The 18,433-nt window shown below is 45.4% G+C and overlaps 1 protein-coding gene across 1 annotated transcript in view; it reads left to right on the forward strand.

Annotated features, from left to right (window-relative positions):
* ACACB (acetyl-CoA carboxylase beta) overlaps positions 1 to 18,433 on the forward strand; it is a 70,093-nt gene that overhangs the window by 18,688 nt on the left and 32,972 nt on the right. The window contains exons 7-27 of the mRNA XM_077835364.1: positions 1,043 to 1,152; positions 2,706 to 2,816; positions 3,338 to 3,547; positions 5,178 to 5,348; positions 5,940 to 6,101; positions 6,406 to 6,569; positions 7,432 to 7,582; positions 7,690 to 7,793; positions 9,263 to 9,344; positions 10,113 to 10,258; positions 10,503 to 10,653; positions 10,878 to 11,012; positions 11,565 to 11,711; positions 12,445 to 12,633; positions 14,387 to 14,487; positions 14,906 to 14,994; positions 15,091 to 15,215; positions 16,244 to 16,357; positions 16,473 to 16,586; positions 17,106 to 17,195; positions 17,376 to 17,494. Coding sequence (XP_077691490.1) covers positions 1,043 to 1,152; positions 2,706 to 2,816; positions 3,338 to 3,547; positions 5,178 to 5,348; positions 5,940 to 6,101; positions 6,406 to 6,569; positions 7,432 to 7,582; positions 7,690 to 7,793; positions 9,263 to 9,344; positions 10,113 to 10,258; positions 10,503 to 10,653; positions 10,878 to 11,012; positions 11,565 to 11,711; positions 12,445 to 12,633; positions 14,387 to 14,487; positions 14,906 to 14,994; positions 15,091 to 15,215; positions 16,244 to 16,357; positions 16,473 to 16,586; positions 17,106 to 17,195; positions 17,376 to 17,494 — 2,785 coding nt within the window. The remainder of the gene's footprint in view (positions 1 to 1,042; positions 1,153 to 2,705; positions 2,817 to 3,337; positions 3,548 to 5,177; positions 5,349 to 5,939; positions 6,102 to 6,405; positions 6,570 to 7,431; positions 7,583 to 7,689; positions 7,794 to 9,262; positions 9,345 to 10,112; positions 10,259 to 10,502; positions 10,654 to 10,877; positions 11,013 to 11,564; positions 11,712 to 12,444; positions 12,634 to 14,386; positions 14,488 to 14,905; positions 14,995 to 15,090; positions 15,216 to 16,243; positions 16,358 to 16,472; positions 16,587 to 17,105; positions 17,196 to 17,375; positions 17,495 to 18,433) is intronic.

The following is an 18,433-nucleotide window of genomic DNA, read 5'->3' on the forward strand; positions in this document are numbered from 1 at the left end:
TGGGTGGGTGTCACCCCTCTTCTGCCCAGGCATATTTAAGTGCTTACTTTTCTGCTTGCTAGGAACAGCCAATCCATCATTAAATTGTTGACTCCAGTTGCTGTATAAAGCAGGAGTTTTGTGAATCCTTAGTGCTTTCCTTTTTTCTCTTCCTAATCGTCAATTCTCCTGCTCTGTCTTGATGCATCTCTTCTTCCTTGGGCTTCTATTGTTGCTTTTACCCTCATAAGTAGTTTTTCATCCAGTTTTTTTTCCAAACTCTCCCATTCATAATCTCCTCCTCGTCTGCCTTAGCCATTCTCACTTTATCGTATTCATCTTCACTGTTTTCTCCCTTCCCTTCTCTGCCTCTCGGTCCCCTCTGTTTCTGTTTGTCCTGTGTCTGTGCTTTGGCTCTATAGGGATGGGTACCTAAGCCTGGTTCCTGATCGCTCTCCCAGTACAGGGAAGTGGGTGGCAGAGAGAATTTACAGGTGTTGCTGTCCATGTCTCAGCTCAGCCACAGCCCTGTGGGTTTTGATGGCTCAGAGTTTATCGGACTTGAGATACCAATCTGGGGTCTCTGCCATGGTGAGATGCCTGGCTGCCTCGCTGCTGGAGGGCTGCTAGACCCCAATTTGTGTGGGGTTTTGAAAAAAGAGCCAGAATGATTTAAAAAAAACAACCCAAAACCTTGGTAAACAACCCAAAACAACCTTGGTAATAGCAATGTTGAGATCTCTGCAGGTTTGTTCTCTGGCTCAGAGCTGCTCTCCTGTGTAACAGGGCTTTGGGGAATACAATTGGTCCCTGCTAAATCTGGCCTGGCTGCTCTCCAGACAAACTGTGCACCCCTGGTTGCTTTCCCATATGATTCACAGTGGAAATATGGCTGTAGTAGTTCCTATGGCTGGGCTGGTGGTGAGGAAGCTTCAGTAATTTGTCAAATCCAGCCATTTGCTGTGGGTCTCCAAGGCAAGAGAATGAGTTAGCGAGGTCCCTCTATAACCATGTGCCCCTCTGCTGCATTAAGGCCTTCTGAGGTCAATGTTTCATTCTGTAGGTCTCATGGCAAAATGGACGGAGGAGGATTGTGAGCAGCGGAGAACAATCAGCGTCTCCCTGGAAACTTATGCACGAGGCTGTGTAAAGGATGTGGATGAAGGCCTGGAGGTAAAGATCCGGGCCCAACAGCGGCTCAGCTCATTTTATTTGAAATTGTAAATAGGGAATCATCATCATCCAGTGGGTGTGTTTCCAATGGCATCCTGCAGTGATCAGTCCTTGCCCTTGCCCTTGCCCTATTTAACATTTTTATCAATGACCTGGAAGAAAACAAATTCATCCGTGCTAAAGCTAGCAGATGATACAGAAGTTGGGGGAGTGCTAAATAATGAAGAGGGCAGGTTGCTGATTCAGAGTGATCCAAATTGCTTGGTAAACTGGGAGCAAGCAAACAATGTGCATTTTAATACGGCTAAGTGTATGCATCTAGAAACGAAGAATGTAGGCTGTACCTAGAGGATGGGGGACTCTCTCCTGGGAAGAAGTGACTCTGAAAAAGATTGAGGGGGTGGGTGTGGATAATCAGCTGAACATGAGTTCTCAGTGTGACACTGGCCAAAAGAGCTAATGTGATCCTGGGGTGCAGTAAAGGGGAATCTTGAGCAGAGGGTTATTTTACCTCTGTAACTGTTTCTGCTGCTGGAATACCATGTCCGGTTCTGGTGTCCTCCCTTAAAAAGGATGTTTATATGTTGGAGAGGATTCAGAGAAGAGCCACAAGAATCATTAAAGGATTAGTGATAGGCTCAAGGAGCTTAGTCTATTTAGCTTAATAAAGAGAGGATTAAGGGGTGACTTGATCACAGTCTATAAGTCACTACATGTCAAACATACATTTAATAATTGGCTCTTCAGTCTAGCAGAGAAAGATATAACATGATCCAATGGCTGGAAGTTGAAGCTAGACAAATTCAGATTGGAAATAAGGTGTAAAGCTTTAATGATGAGAGTAATTAACCATTGAAACAATTTACCAAGGGTCATGGTGGATTCTACGTCACTGAGAATTTTTAAATCCAGACTCAACGTTTTTCTAAAAGCTCTGCTCTAGAAATTATTGTGGGGAAGTTCTGTGGTCTGTGTTGTACAGGGATCAGACTAGATGATCACAGTGGTCCCTTTTGCCCTGGGAATCTATGATTCTGTTCCTTAATTGGATTCCTAATAGTAATAGAAAGGGACCTGACCAGGGCTATTCGCTCCCAGCATATGTCACAGAAACAAAAATAAATCTCAGCAGTGACTGTCACATGTCTAATAGCCAGAAGAGCCGACCCCTCTACCTGGTACAATGCTCCCCTGCCCATTGAAGATCCAAACTCTCACCACACCTCACCTCCTGCTGCAGGCTGTGCAAAATAGAGGTATCCTGAAATCCAGCAGACGGGGACTGGTTTGGATCAGAGCTGGTGGGAGCTGTTTGAGGGCTGAGGCCCTCCAAGCAGCTGATCTGCTACCAGCTCCCTCTCTGTTAAATTGAGAGGAATTCAATGAGTGCATCTGTGTCCGTTGTATTCGTTCTGGACATATTGAACCCCAGGGCCAGGGGACCCGACTCTGTGGGCTTCGATGAGTGCCGCACCCACTTACTCCAGGGTTGCATTTGACCCAGAAACATCTAAACCTTTCCCTTCAACTTTCTGGCCCTTTCCCTCCTCCAGGCAGCCGAGAGGATTGGCTATCCTGTGATGATAAAGGCTTCAGAAGGCGGTGGTGGCAAAGGAATCCGGAAAGCAGAGACCACAGAGGAATTCACTGGCTGCTTCAGACAAGTGAGAGACTGAGGAGAGTTCGTACCCCCAAATCCCACCTTTTTAATTTGCTCCCTCAGAGAAGTAAGAGGCATCAAGGAGGACGCCTCCCTCCACCCCCATCCAAACATATACGTGCCTTTTTAACTTTCCCCACCCTTCCCCGAAGCTCTGAGGAGGGCCTTATCCTCCCCACAAATCCTGCCTTTTTAATTTTTTCCCTTTAAAAGTATATGTAATAGAAGAGCACTCATTTCCCCACTATTTCCCTGACTGATTTTATAGGCATATTTTGGGGGTCAGAGTTATCGTCCGTTCAAACGCTAATATTATGTTTTAAAAAGATGTGTAAAGCTCAGTACATAACGGAGTTGGGAACATGAATGATATTTGTATTGGTGCCTAGGCCTGGTGCCAGCCCTCTGTCCAGCAGTGAATTTCCCCCACGGAGGATGGGTTTACACGTCATCAGTGTCAGGGAATACACAAGCCTGCATCCACCATGTGAATGTGTTTCTCACGCTCTTCTCCTCCCCTCCCAGGTACAGAGCGAGGCCCCAGGGTCCCCCATCTTTGTGATGAAATTAGCCCAGAACGCCCGGCACCTGGAGGTGCAGGTCCTTGCTGATCAGTACGGGAGCGCAGTTTCGTTGTTTGGCCGAGACTGCTCCCTACAGCGCAGGCATCAGAAAATAATTGAAGAGGCACCGGTGACAGTAGCGGCTCCCTCCATGTTTGACTTTATGGAGCAGGTAGATATTCTGGGTCTTTTCTGTGGGCTGGGCTGAGGTGGCTCTGACAGAGAGAGGGGATGTTAAAGAAGAGGAACCTTTTAGCTACTAGTTTTATTATATGTATTTCGGTAATGCCTAGGAACCCTGAGCAAGGCCCTATTGTGCTAGGAGACCATGCCAGGCTCAGAAAGCTTACGCTCCAGGTATAAATGGAAAACCACCAGGATGAACTGTTCAGATGCTTGTGTACAGCCCTCGCATTTCAGCCAAATGTTTAAAATCATAAACCCAAGAGGCTGCCTGATGAGCAGAGCTGGAACTAGGCATTTTAACACCCGGGGCGAGCAAACATATTTGGGTCCCTTCCCTTTTTTCGTCATTTCCCCTCCCAGAGGTGATGTTTGGGCAGGGAGATGGGACACAGGGTTACAGTCCCGCCCTCACCCCCTGATTTTTTTTGGTTGTGCCCCCAACCCAGACAGGCTGGGTGGCCCGTTGTGGTGAGTCATGGGCTGGAGGTGGTGCTTTCTCCACGAGCCCTGCTGTGCAGGGCTTTAAGTGTCACCTGATTCCACCTCACTTTTCCACCCCCACAGCTTTGCACCCTGGGTGGCTGCCCCGCTTGCCCTGCCCTACTCATGAGTGTCCAGCAAGTTAATTCTTGTATCCCTTCCACAATCTCCCTGAACTGGGGGTTCTCAGCCTGGGAGCTATGACCACCTCCCCTTTCTAGAGGGATAAATGTTCTGTTGTAGCCTGGAGCTGCAGTATGGAAACACTGTCCCAGTGGATCAGCTCTGACCTAAGGGTCTAGCCCTTAGTCACGTGAGTATTCCTTACTTCACAAGCCTCTGGTACCTCTTGTGTGGCTAACGTGATCTCACCTTTCTGCAGTACACTTGTTGTTTCAGTATTTGCATTATAGTAGCCACTAAGGGCCCCAATCAAGGAGCAGGTCTCCATTGTGCTGGGCGCTGTACACACACATAGAAAAACAAACAACCCCCGTGCTTACCAACATCTCAGTTGAATGAGTGACTCTTAAGGTGGGGAGGTTTGTTTAATTTAACTAGCATTTTTGATGGATGATTTTGATTCTCTACTGGAAATTTTTTCTAGCTGCCACTATCCACCTCTGGTTGCTGTAGAGTTTGGTAGCTCTACATTACCTCTCCCATATTAAGCACGTAATTAAGGAGCAGGCTGAACTTCAAAGTCTTGGTTCTTGCAAACCTGACACAGCTTAACTAACCAGGTGTAGTGGCTTTTATTCCTCCGTTCCCAAGTGATGCTCTGTCCCATCTCCTAATGACTTCTGTTGCTTCCATGTTTCTTTGCTGCATTGTGTGGCTCACAGTCAGTTACCAGCTGCACACTAAAGGGATCACAGTTGTAAATTGCTTTCCAGTGTTAGTGTAAAAATTCGTTCTCCCTCTTGGTCTGATGCTTTTTTTTTTTTCCTGTTTATTTGTATTGCTGCGACATGTGTCTTTCCCCGATTTGATGTAGTGCCCTGGAAATATTACATGAGGGACATGTCAGAAACATGCCTGTAATAGATTCTGAACACCAGGCAAAGCGCTTTACAGTTGTGGACTAGCAGGAGCTCGCGTCACAAAAGCCAGATCTGTTTGTGTTGTGTTTTCAGTGCGCAGTACGCCTTGCAAAGATGGTGGGCTATGTGAGTGCAGGGACAGTCGAATACCTCTATAGTGAAGATGGGGGCTTCCACTTTCTGGAGTTAAATCCCCGCTTGCAAGTGGAACATCCTTGCACAGAAATGATTGCTGATGTGAACTTACCTGCGGCTCAGCTACAGGTATTTGAAATTTGTCAACATACCATTTTTTCCCACTGTTGCTTTCTTTAAAGCTGTTGCAATACATGAATGACTCTGAGGCGCTTGTTGGTTTGAGCCACATGTTGTGTGTGAGTTTGGAGCTTGTGAAAGGAACTAGATTGGCAGACTGGGAGAAGGAATTTCTCTCTCCATCAAGAGGTAGAACATGGGCAGCAGCAGACCAAGCCCCTGCGTGATGTCTTACTCCCAACTCGGAGGAGCCATCTCTAGGAGTGAGAGGGACATTTGGTCTCCAAGGCCCCATCAGTCCTGAGCACCTCAAAAATATGCTCACAAAGTGACCAGTTGGGATGACTGCTCTTAAGGTCACTTCACACAGGGCTCTGAACAGCCATCAGATGGCTGCTTCCTTCAATTCCTTCAGAAGGGGTTGGATTTGAACTGGAGATCTAGAGGGTGAAAGGCTCCTTGTCCCTTTCCCGTTTACTTGAGCCAGCTAGTCTGACTGATTGGCTATAATTGTCATGCTGAAGCCTAATTTCAAAGCTAATTTAGAAGAATCCAAGCCACGTCTCCTTTGTCTCCTTTTTCTGATGGGCATTTGTGCAGATTGCAATGGGTGTCCCCTTGCACAGAATAAAAGACATCCGAGTGCTGTATGGAGAGTCGCCATGGGCTGATACACCCATCTGCTTTGAGAGCCCTGCAAATATCCCAGTGCCCAGAGGCCATGTCATTGCTGCTAGAGTCACCAGTGAAAACCCTGATGAGGTGAGTAAATGGAACCCTGTTTAGAAAGCTCCAGCTCTGGTGTGGATCAGATTGAAATGTGGCTGAGGGCAGGGCGCGACCCTGTTTTTAGCAAGATCTGAACTCTGAGAGGCCCTCCACTGATCAAATGTCAGAATATTGGACATATTCTCAGATGAGATTGGTGGGGTTAATGGAATCCACAGGCGGACTTATATCATAGCTGTTGTTTGCAATGGGATTCCTCTTTTCCTGACTTGCACCTGTTCGGTTTCAAATGTAAACTTCTTTCTTACTTCTTTGTGTTTTTTTACATTGACTCTAGGGGTTCAAGCCAAGCTCAGGGACAGTGCAGGAGCTGAATTTTCGTAGCAGCAAGAACGTTTGGGGTTATTTCAGTGTGGCAGCTGCTGGTGGTTTGCACGAATTTGCTGATTCGCAGTTTGGGCACTGTTTCTCCTGGGGAGAGAACCGCGAGGAGGCCATCTCGTCAGTATTTCCTCCCAGTAGGATTAGCAATAAGCATTCTTCAGGGGACTCAAGTGTCACTGAATGTTGATGGGTTTAGATATAAAAAATATTTGGTTTTAACCCTAAGAGGCAATGAGCCGCTTCAGCTCTTCTGAGCAGTTTAGCTGTGGACTTGTGACAAAGAGACCTGCAGGGCAATTAGGGAGACTGTTCAAACTAAACTGAACTATTCAGAATTGTGGTGATTTAGCCCTGCTTCAGCAAAGCACTTAATGCTTAGCTCTGTGTATTGCTCTTACTGGTGCTGGTCATGTGCTTTGCTGCATTGTGGTCTCACAGAGCTACTCTGTTATCTTTCAAAGTAAACTGTTTCCCAGTAGGTCAAAAAAAAAATTTTTTTAAGAGCTGAACATGCAGAAAGGGCAGACTTTTAATAACAGACTCGGAGACAGCTTTTGACTGCAGGCTGTCTCTCTCTCGGGTTATAGAAACACTTTATCTAGCTAGGTTTTTATAAGGTTGCCTATCACCATATGCAGCATCCTCAACCACTAAATTCTGTGTAGCTTGCTGTATATACCTTGGCTGCTGTGGAAGAGCCTTCTTGCATGTCAGTTGAAATCCAATTAAAATGCGGCGTATGTGTTTGTATGTTTTGTAAAGAGAAGTTTAACGTCTGCTCTTGCACTTGTGTATTGGATAAATCAGATTCTCGGTCTTTAGTACTTTGTATGGTAGAAAATGAAGTGGGCAAAGACATTTGCTAAGATGGGGAAAAGAAATAGTTATCCTGTGTGCCCCAATAGATCGGTATGCTTAGCACTGAATATTTGTCATGCATCTTAAACTCAGTATTAACAGAGGAACTTTTCTTTAAAAGGAATATGGTTGTGGCACTGAAAGAGCTGTCTATCCGTGGGGATTTCAGAACAACAGTCGAGTACCTGATTAAGCTCCTGGAGACTGAGAGTTTTCAGAACAATGAGATAGATACTGGCTGGCTGGACCACCTGATTGCTGAGAAAGTGCAGGTGGGAGAAGCTGAGCTCTGATTTTCTTCCCTCTGGCTAATCGTCTTCATTCTCACATGGACCTGCTGTCCACAATGTGCTGGAAGTGTCATTCTTTCCCCCTCTAGGCCGAGAAGCCAGACACCATACTGGGCGTGGTTTGCGGTGCTCTGAATGTAGCAGATGCCCTGTTTAGGACTTGTATGACTGACTTCCTGCATTCGCTTGAAAGGTAAAGTGCCAAGTGACTAACGGGGATAAGCACAATGAAGTGTGGCTGTTAAACCGTTCTTATGACCAAATACTGGTCCCACTGAAACGAATGGGAGTTTTGTAATGGTCTTCAGCGAGAGCAGGGGTATATGGAGCATGTGACATAAGGTGCTGTGTTTGAGAGGTAGTGGACAGGGTGCTGGGCTGCGGCTCAGGAGATGTGGTTCTGTCCCCAGCTCTGTCACTGGCCTGCTGAGTGACCGCAGGCAAATCACTTCCCCTATCTGTGTCTCAGTTTCTCCTCACACCTTTTTGTCTTTTTAGACTAAAAGCTCTTTGAGATAGGGACTCTTTCAGTCTGCCTCTTACTATGTGTTTGTACAGCACCTAGTGGATTAGGGTCCCAGTCTTGGTAGAGGACTGTACATACTATTGTAATAATAAAATGCTTGTTATTGAGCCGCACATGTATGTGTGAGAGAGTGAGGTGAGAGATCCAAGGTTTTTCGGCACATAAGCTGACCTTTGTCACACATATTCAGGCTAATGGTGCATGATTTTGTCTAATGCAAGTTCCCACCTTAGCAGAGTAAGGCATGACCAGCCACTAAGGGAGTTAAAACAAGGTACAGAATGTTGACTCGTGGTTACACTGCTGATTTCCAGAGTGGGATGTGAAGACAGTGTTCCTATATTCTTTATCTAAGGCAGCTAAGTGGAGGAAAGGAAACTTCACTGTTCGACTTCCAGAGCTTTAATGGGGCCAGCAAAGGAGATGAGATATTAAAATAGAAAACCCAAGGTTTTTGCTTTTTGCTTCTGTGATGTAGGAAGTCAGGTTAGATTAACATAATGGTCCCTTCTGGTCTTTAACGTCTATGAATAAAGGTTCTTTTGTTTTGTTTTTAAGTTGCTGGATTTTTTTACCTTAGAAATGTCAAGGTCACTCTTCACCAGTTTTTCTGTGGGACTTCTTGTGGTTTTTCAGAGATGTGTATTGTGAACTTTTACACCTTAGTTGAAGGGTGGGAGTGTGGAATCTTTGTTTAAGACATTCTGTCTCCCAATGGTTCATTAGCCATTGGAACTAAGTAGATGATGACAAAAACCAAAGTTTGAATCAGGCTGGCTGAAAGCCCCTTCCCCTCTCAATTGCTGAACTTTCACTCACTTCACTCTTGTGATGGTGTCATGTTAGTAGCGCTGCCATCATCATAGAATCTTGTAGGGGAGACGAGCTTAATTTCTCATGTGAAACAGCACAACTCCTCCCTCACCACCTTTAAAATGTTTTATAAACTTTCACACTGCCTTTATACATCAGAAAGGGGATGCAAAACCCAACTATTTCTCTCCCCTGCAAGTCCCCTTTAAAAGCTCTCTTCTGCAGTCAACTGCGATCTAAACCTGCTCTTTGGACTAGTGCTGATGGGTTATACAGAGTGGCTGAGTTCTCTTGGTGTCTGACTTTTTACCCTTGTCCCTTAGGGGCCAAGTTCTGCCAGCGGGTTCCCTGCTGAACATTGTAGAAGTGGAGCTTATTTATGAAGGTGTGAAGTATGCTCTCAAGGTAAACAGTGTCTTGTGTTTTTCCAAGCTTGTGGAGACTTTGGCTCGCGCAGGCATTACTACACGCGGCTAGGCAGATTCTACATGTGTCTCTCACCAGTACAGACAAGCACTTTTGGGTGGGTACTTTCAATCAAAAGATGATAAAAAAATCTTCATTATCCATTTTTTTAAAAAGTCTCATTTTAAATGAGTTTAGCTATTTGTTTTTACAGTGTAGAGAATTTTTCTGCTTCCAGATGGACTGTTGCTGGAGTTAATGCCTGTAATAAAGTGCTGGCTTTTCCCATTCATAAACCTAGATAGGTAGCAGCTTTAGTTAGTTAAATCACTTTCTTATCATGGGAAAGTGGAGGATCAGCTGAAATTACAGATGATTGAGCTGTAGAACTGGACTAGCAATTCAAACACTAACCTCAAATCCTGTGATCTAAATCAATGTTTCTCAGCGACCGGTCTGTGGATTCTCAGCGACCAGTCCCTGAGATCTCCCTGACACAGTTTAGGAAGGCAGCAAGCTGGTCCCTGATATCAAAAACGTTGAGAAACACTGGTCTAAGTGACCGGGGGGGGGGTGGGGGGGCATGGAGAAGCAAGTCCGTATTCCATGCTAAATCCTGCTCCCACCCACTACACAATGACAGCTCTGCTTCTGGTGTCATCTCAAAGGGCTGATACACCGCAGCCTGGCAAGGCAAGCCTACGTCTTGATCTCCGTGAAGATTTTAATGTTCCGTTTAAAGCCTCTCTCTTTGGTATTTTTCAACAGGTTGCCCGTCAGTCTCTGACAACTTATGTCATTATAATGAATAACACTCACATTGAGATAGACGTGCACAGGTTGAATGATGGCGGCGTGCTGCTTTCCTATGATGGTAACAGTTACACGACGTACATGAAAGAAGAAGTTAACTGGTAAGTTAGAGAGCTGACCCATTATCCCGCTGCTGCAGATTTCTTCCCAATCTCGCGACTAGACACAGCAGCAATTGCAGCTGCTTCTGCAGCAGGCAACAAATAGGTTGACAGTAATAGAATTTCCCCTCTCCTGAATGCGTCCGATGAAGTGAGCTGTAGCCCACGAAAGCTTATGCTCAAATAAATTTGTTAGTCTCTAAGGTGCCACAAGTCCTCCTGTTCTTTTTCCCCTCTCCTTAAGCTACCGAATCACCATTGGTAACAAAACTTGTGACTTTGAAAAGGAGAAAGATCCGACTGTGCTGAGATCGCCCTCTGCTGGGAAACTGCTGAAGTACACGGTGGAAGATGGAGGCCACGTCTTCGTAGGGCACAGTTTTGCAGAGATAGAGGTAACTGTAGGTTAGTGCAGACTGTGTCACTGAGTGGCAAATGGCTTCCAATCTGTATGCTGGATAAAGAAATGCGGATTGTGTACATGCATCCCTACAATAAAAAAAGAAGAAGTCTTGTCACTATTGTGACACTTGGAAGAAAACGACTGCCCTAGGCTCTTGGTGTTGTGTGGATGATATTCATTTATTACACTCTGACTATTCCACCAACCCTCCTACAGGTGATGAAAATTATTTTGGCCCTGGTGGTGAAGGAATCTGGCCATATACATTATATAAAACGGCCAGGAGCATTGCTGGAGGCAGGCTGTGTCATAGCTAGACTCGACTTAGATGATCCTACCAAAGTGCACCCAGTGAGTATTGCTGCTGGGACAGAACCAGGTTATTTTCTATTTACTTACATGACTAATCAGGTCATCCGTGACTTGTAACTGTCTGTCTCTTATGTCTCAGTATCTTAATATGTATGTTCACTTGAGGTTTTAACACACCAGATACTTAGCAATGATGTAGAATTTTGGTATTTGAAAGTGTGGCCTTTATATAAATATTCTGTTGGCCCTAGCTAGTCTGTATCTTAAGCATATATGCCTTGTGGGATTTGGACAGAAAACTGAATTTTGATTATTAAGACTTGATTGAAAATGACCAGAATAAGAAATTCTGACATACGTTTTTCTAATGCCTCTTATTTGGAAACTTACCACTTGATTCATTCTGACGACACCCTCCTTTGCATTTTAATTAAAATAATGACAATACTGAGCAGTTTCCTTGCCTGCTGAGGTTGTGCTCATGTATTTTTCTAGATGGTTGTTTAATTTGAATGAGATCTGCCTCACTTTTCTCTTTTCCACTCTCATTTTATATTCCAAATGCTTTCTTTCTCATGTATTCGACCTCAGGCCCAGTTGTATACAGGTGGCCTCCCCACCCAGCAGATGTTGCCAATCGGTGGCCTGAAGCTGCACCAGGTCTTTCACCGTGTCCTGTCAAATCTAATCAATGTCATGAATGGGTACTGCTTGCCAGAGCCATATTTCAGTGCAAAAGTAAGTGCCTTTCTGTAATGGCATCTGCTTCTAATACCCAGAGGGTGTTTTAACTGATACGTTTATGCCAACGAACTTTTCTTCAATTTCTCTTTCATACATGGATGAAGACCTGGATCTACTCTCAAATCTAGTTTAACTTGTATTCTTCTTGGAATGGTCCCCCACGATCAGTGTAATAACAAAGAGCATGTACAGTATTTCTCTAGGTGGCAACCTTGGCGGAAATGGATAATAGCTTGCTGAGCTCCTTAATGCTAAGCACTGGCTGTAGCACATCTTTTGTGCCTTCCATTCATCCAGTGATCTCAAAGTCCTTCACAAGCCTGAAGTTAAGGCTTACGACCAACCACCTGGTGTGTAGATAGGTAGGAAGGTGTCATCCCCATTTTATAGACAAGGACTTTAAGGGCGTAATTTATGAGAAATGCTGAACTGTCACCACTTGTACTGAGGTCAGTGAGAGCTGCAGGTGCTCAACACCTCTGACAGTCAGTCCCCGAGTGACTTTGACTGGGGTTCTATACCTGGTTCGATGCTACTCCCAGCCCAGTGCCACAGTTGAGAAACCATCCTTAATTCCATTGTGCTAGCCCGCCTGACCTGTTGGTTACAGGGCTGCAAGCATAGTTTTCATTGGGATGTCGAGATCCATTCACTTGCCTTTCCTGACACATCAGCCTCTGATGTTTTTCTGTGACATCTTCGCAGCAATAATCTTTATTTTGCTTAGATGAAAGAATGGGTATGTGAGCTGATGAAGACCCTACGGGACCCCTCTCTGCCTCTTCTGGAGCTGCAGGAGATCATGACCAACGTGTCTGGCAGAATCCCAGCGTCAGTGGAGAAATCCATTCGAAAAGTGATGGCACAATACGCTAGTAACATCACCTCGGTGCTGTGTCAGTTTCCCAGTCAGCAGGTAAGCCGTACAAGAGGGATGGTCTTGTATTCCATCCTCTTTAATATCTTGGTGACTATCCGTCTTTTTTTCTTTTCATGCTAAATTGGTCAGAATTTTTCACCTGAAAAGTTTTTCTGCTAAACGATGGGGTTTCATCAAAAATATTAATGGGGAAAACGTCCTATTCAATACATTTTTTTAAAATTGTGTGGGGAAAAATGGTTTTTTTGATCAGCAAACGTTTGTAACAGATATAGTTTAATTTGAAATCTTTTACACAAGCTCTCAGCCCTGGAGCAATTTTTTTTCCCTCTAAAATTGAGCTAACCTCTTTAAGCTATCCCTTTCCTATTTGAAATCTGAAAAATTTAAGTGTCTTCATAGATTCATAGATATTTAGGTCAGAAGGGACCATTATGATCATCTAGTCTGACCTCCTGCACAACGCAGGCCACAGAATTTCACCCACCACTCCTACAAAAAAAAACCTCACACCTATATCTGTGCTATTGAAGTCCTCAAATTGTAGTTTAAAGACCTCAAGGAGCAGAGAATCCTCCAGCAAGTGACCCGTGCCCCATGCTACAGAGGAAGGCGAAAAACCTCCAGGGCCTCTTCCAATCTGCCCTGGAGGAAAATTCCTTCCCGACCCCAAATATGGCGATCAGCTAAACCCTGAGCATATGGGCAAGATTCATCAGCCAGATACTACAGAAAATTCTTTCCCAGGTAACTTGGATCTAGAGTCTTCTCAGCTGTTACTCTGAATGTTCCATGTAAATGCGGCTGGAATAGGTCAGTGTACTTCACCTCTATGTATTTTCTGTAAATAGATTTCTGTCAACCCAGGCACCGTTTCCCTGCTGTAAGGCTTTCCAGTGAGCGTGTACTGATGAATGTCTGTCTTTCATTGTTCATGGGACACTGTGGGTGAGGTAATATCTTTTTATTAGACTAGTGTCTGATGATGAGAGAGACAAGCTGTGTGGCTCGAAAGCTTGTCTCTCTCACCAACAAAAATTGGTCCAATAAAAGATTTTACCTCACCCACCTTGTCTCGCTAATATCCTGGGGCTGACACAGCTACAGCTACATTTCATTGTTCATAACAGTGCATATGATGTTAATTAAAAAAAGTGGGGGGGGGATTGTGGTGGGTTTCTGAATTATTCCTGCTGGGACAAGGCACACTTGGAATGTCTTGTGGCAGGCAGGTTAGCTGGCTGGCTGTACTGCGCTTACCAAACAGAGATGTTTTTCTTCCCCTTATAATACTTGTTGCCCTTCCTCTTCGCAGCGTTGGAATTAATGTTTCCAATTTATGGAGACATCTCTACAGCCTTGTAGTGTCCAAGAATGGCAACCATAAAGACACAGGATCAGTCGTGCAAATCCTTACTCTGACTAGTCTAACTGAAACTAATTGAACTGCTCACATGAGTTGGGACAACTTGCATGAGTGAGGCATTGCAGAACCTGCCCCTGATCTTTGGGAAAATGGAAATTACTTACTGCTGCTCACAGGCTGAGGATTTCAAAGGAGTGAAACAGTTAGACACGTGGCTTCTTTGAAAATCCAACTAGAGTTCCTGCTAATTAATATAGTCTCTTAAAAGGGGGAATATGTGTAGAGCAAGAGAAAAGGGAGCTTCATTTTGGTTTCTTAGCCATTTCTGAGTACTTGTAAGTCACATCCCCTTGGTTTTCCAGACTGTTGTGCCCAAGCCATTTTTTAGCTCCTTCATGCCCGTGTTTCTTCTGCTCTGTGCAGATCGCTAGCATACTGGACAGCCATGCGGCCAGTTTGCAGAGGAAGGCAGACCGGGAAGTCTTCTTCATGAACACGCAGAGTATTATGCAGCTAGTCCAGAGGTGAATGCCTTCCTGTGCCGTGGCACGCTCTACGGTGTGGGAGGTTTCCAGACGTGCTGTGAAATGCTCCATAGAAACTAGTGCCAGCCCTGACTCCGAGGGAGGTGGAGAAGGGTCAGAGCAGCAGGGCGAGCGGGACCAGTGCTGGTGTAGGTGACTGCAAGATGAGCCATGTGGGAAGGCTGGCAGTAATGCTGCACCCCTCTTTGTCCTGAGCAAGCAGAGCATTGGGTGAGCACCACTTCCTGGCTCATGCACCGAGTGCTATTGGCTTGAGTCATTTGCCTGCCCCAGGAGAGGAGGATCCACCCTGACTGCTTCCTAGTCCATGTTTGATTCCCAGCAAAAGTAGCGTGGCCAATGCAATGGCGCGTTAGCTCTGGGATGTGGCACACTCGGTCCTCTCCCCTGTTCCCAGGTACCGCAGCGGCATACGGGGTTACATGAAATCTGTCGTGTTAGACTTGCTGAGAAGATACTTGCAAGTGGAAACCCAGTTCCAACAAGGTCAGAGGAAGCAGTGGCGTGTTTGCCGAGGGCCCAGTGCTGTTCCGCAGGCCTGGGGGAACTAATCTAACCAGTGGATGCTTGTTGTCTCCCCAGCCCACTATGACAAATGTGTGATCAACCTGAGGGAGCAGTACAAATTGGACATGACCCCGGTGCTCGAGTGCATCTTCTCTCACGCCCAGGTGGCAAAGAAGAATCTGCTGGTGATCATGTTAATTGTAAGTAAAAATGGCAACCTCTGTGAGACTAGGGTGGGTGTCAAGTTGGATCAGAAACGGCTGTTGAGATGCCCTGTAGAGTGTTACTTCTGACCTGGAAGGCAAATTCTGAATTCAAGGAAATCGAGAAATAGGGGTGGGAGGGAACAAAGCAGTCTGTAGTCTTGTGTTTTGACGAGTGGCTTGCTGGTAGTAGTTTTATAGAAGGGATCCGTTGCATTGTTGTAAGAGTGAAGGCCAAACTGCAGCTGAGAACTCTGGAAAAATTACCAGTGTGGGAAGCTTCCCTGTAATAAGAGAGTTGATTTGAGATATTGCAGTCATCTGTGAAAGGGAAAAATAAAGCAAATACAATGGATCGATTCATCATGTACATTGCGCGCGTGTGTGTGTGAGGTCTCAAATATTCTTACAGCACTTAATAATACTTAATATTTGTACAGAGCATCTGATGTAGAGCATCTTCAGGGTGCTTTAATATCTTTAATTAAGCCTCCTTATTAGATCTACTTTGCAAATGGGGAGGCAAGTTTCGATTAGAACTCAGATATACAGCCTATTACATCAGATTTCCCCTCTCAGATTTTATTGTAAAATTAAACTTCCACAGACATTTTGAAGAAGTATTTTGGTCTTACCCGTTTAAAACATAAAGTTCTTTTCAAACTTTACATCATCTGTTCTTAACATCTTTGACTCCACCCCCAAAATTGTTATTGGTGGCTTCTTCACTAGTGGAGCCTTCATTAAATTATCTTCCCTTTTCTGTGCTGACTTTTAAGAAAAGGGGAGGTTTTCTGGCCTGTGCCATAAAGGAGATCAGACTAGATGATCACAGTGGTCCCTTCTTCATATAGATTCCAAGGCCAGAACAAAAAAATTGGCTCTGTGTGTGTGTATGTTAGAAGAGAAATGCACGTTTTCCTGGTTTGGTGCACAGACGTTTGTAGGCAAAGTAAGGAATGTAGGTAGATGGAGGTTTCTGTTCAATAAGGATTAGTCATTAACGCTGGAAGGATATTTAATAGGACCAGCTGTGTGGTCGAGACTCCACCATGACGGAGGAGCTGATGGCCATTCTCAGTGAGCTAACACAGCTCAGTAAAACGGAGCACTCCAAAGTGGCTTTGCGAGCCAGACAGGTTAGTATGTTACATGGTTTACACGATGTTGTTAAATCATGGTGATTTTTTTTCCCCCAACCTCCCCTTCCGCCTCCAAATCACTGCCATTCATTTAGATTCTTTTTATTTGTAGGTTTTGATTGCCTCTCACCTCCCTTCCTATGAACTGAGACACAATCAGGTGGAGTCCATATTCCTGTCTGCTATCGACATGTATGGCCACCAGTTCTGCCCTGAAAACCTAAAGGTTGTGACTGCTTCTTACAATTAATTATAAAGCATGGGATTTACCTTCTAGTTAGTTCTTAGTGAAGCGGTTTGATTTGTAAGCCATTTATTTCAAAAGGCCTTAAAGGCATTAATGTCTAGGAGCTTAAGCTATTGATGCTAGTATATATCAGACCATGTGAAATGCTGCTTTCTGATCTCTTCCAGATGAAGGCCTGTAGCACAGGTTCACCCTCTTTCTGCCTTTCTCCTCAGAAGGGGTAGGAAGTGAATGGAGGATTCTTTTCCCCTAGTAGGGAAACCTGGGCCATATGCTAGGAATTTGAGAACTGTGGTGACGGGCACTCTAGATTACGCCGTAGATCATTTGAAACCCTCAGTGTGAACTGCAGGCTAACGAATCTAGCAAAAGCTACTGAGGGAGATTCAGGATTGGAGCAACTGCAGCTGTGTAACTTCCATCTCTTCTTCGTCTTTCATGCCGGCACTGGGTTGTTCAAACCGTGCCTCGCGCTGAATTCTGTTTTCTTCATGACAGAAACTGATCCTCTCGGAAACCACCATCTTTGATGTGCTCCCCACCTTCTTCTACCACTCCAACCAGCTGGTGTGCATGGCAGCTCTGGAGGTAAAGGGTGAATTAAGACTTTGGCTGCCATTTATTGAGAAGTAATGCAGCTCTTAGAGCCGGAGCTGCTTTTAGTGCCAGTGAGAGAGGCTGTGTTGCACATCGTGGTTGCTTCAGTGGTTGGCCAGTGGGAAAGCACTCTGATTTCAAATTAAATTCTTCTCCTGCCTCTTTGGTCAGGTGTACGTGAGGAGAGGATATATCGCCTATGAACTAAACAGCCTGCAGCATCGTCAGCTCTCAGATGGCACGTGTGTGGTAGAGTTTCAGTTTATGTTGCCATCATCGCATCCAAATAGGTAGGAACGACCTGCACTTAGTCTGTTGCCCGGTTCTGTGTGGTTATTGATGAACTCGACTTCCATGCACAGGTGCCGACTTTTGAAAGTGTTGGGGGGTTCCCGACCCCCAAGCTCCGCCCCAGGCCCTGCCCCCACTCCACCCCTTTCCCCAAGGCCCCATGCATGCCCTGCCTCTTTCTGCCCAGTTCCGCCCCCCCTCGAGTGTGCCATGTCCTTGTTCTTCCCCCTGAGAGCATCCTGCACCCTGCGAAACAGCTGATTGGCTGGGGGGAGGTGCTAATCGGCGGGACCCGCCGGTGGGCAGGACGCACTGGGTGGGTCGAGGGGGAGCTGACCACACCCACCGTTCTTTCCCCATGGGTGCTCCAGCCCTGGAGCACCCACGGAGTTGGTGACTATGCTTGCATGGTTTGATAGCTTTAACGATGGATACATGAGGGGGTTGGGGCATCCTCCCCTCACCACCTGCTTTTGTAAAGCTGTTTGTTTAATTTCTCATTAACTCAGTGATGGAGACCCTCAATGGGAAATTACTAAGCCTTCCTAGTTTCAGAGTAGCAGCTGTGTTAGTCTGTATCTGCAAAAAAAGAAAAGGAGGACTTGTGGCACCTTAGAGGCTAACACATTTATTTGAGCATAAGCTATCTGATGAAGTGAGCTGTAGCTCACGAAAGCTTATGCTCAAATAAATGTGTTAGTCTCTGAGGTGCCACAAGTCCTCCTTTTCTTTAAACCTTCCTAGTGGTGCTCTTAGTGAATAAATCCCCTTTTCCATCTGGTGCATGGTGTTGGTTTGCTGTGTGAATTGAAGAGCTGGTGTTTCATGCAGTAGCTCACTGAGTTGTTCAATACTCTGATTTCAGAGGCAGCAGCCCTGCTTTGAGCAGGTAGAGTGCAGAATTTTCTCTTTGAAGCATGAGAAGTGATTTTCGCCCG

The sequence above is a fragment of the Eretmochelys imbricata genome, chromosome 15 (assembly GCF_965152235.1).
Source record: "Eretmochelys imbricata isolate rEreImb1 chromosome 15, rEreImb1.hap1, whole genome shotgun sequence".
NCBI lineage: Eukaryota > Metazoa > Chordata > Testudines > Cheloniidae > Eretmochelys > Eretmochelys imbricata.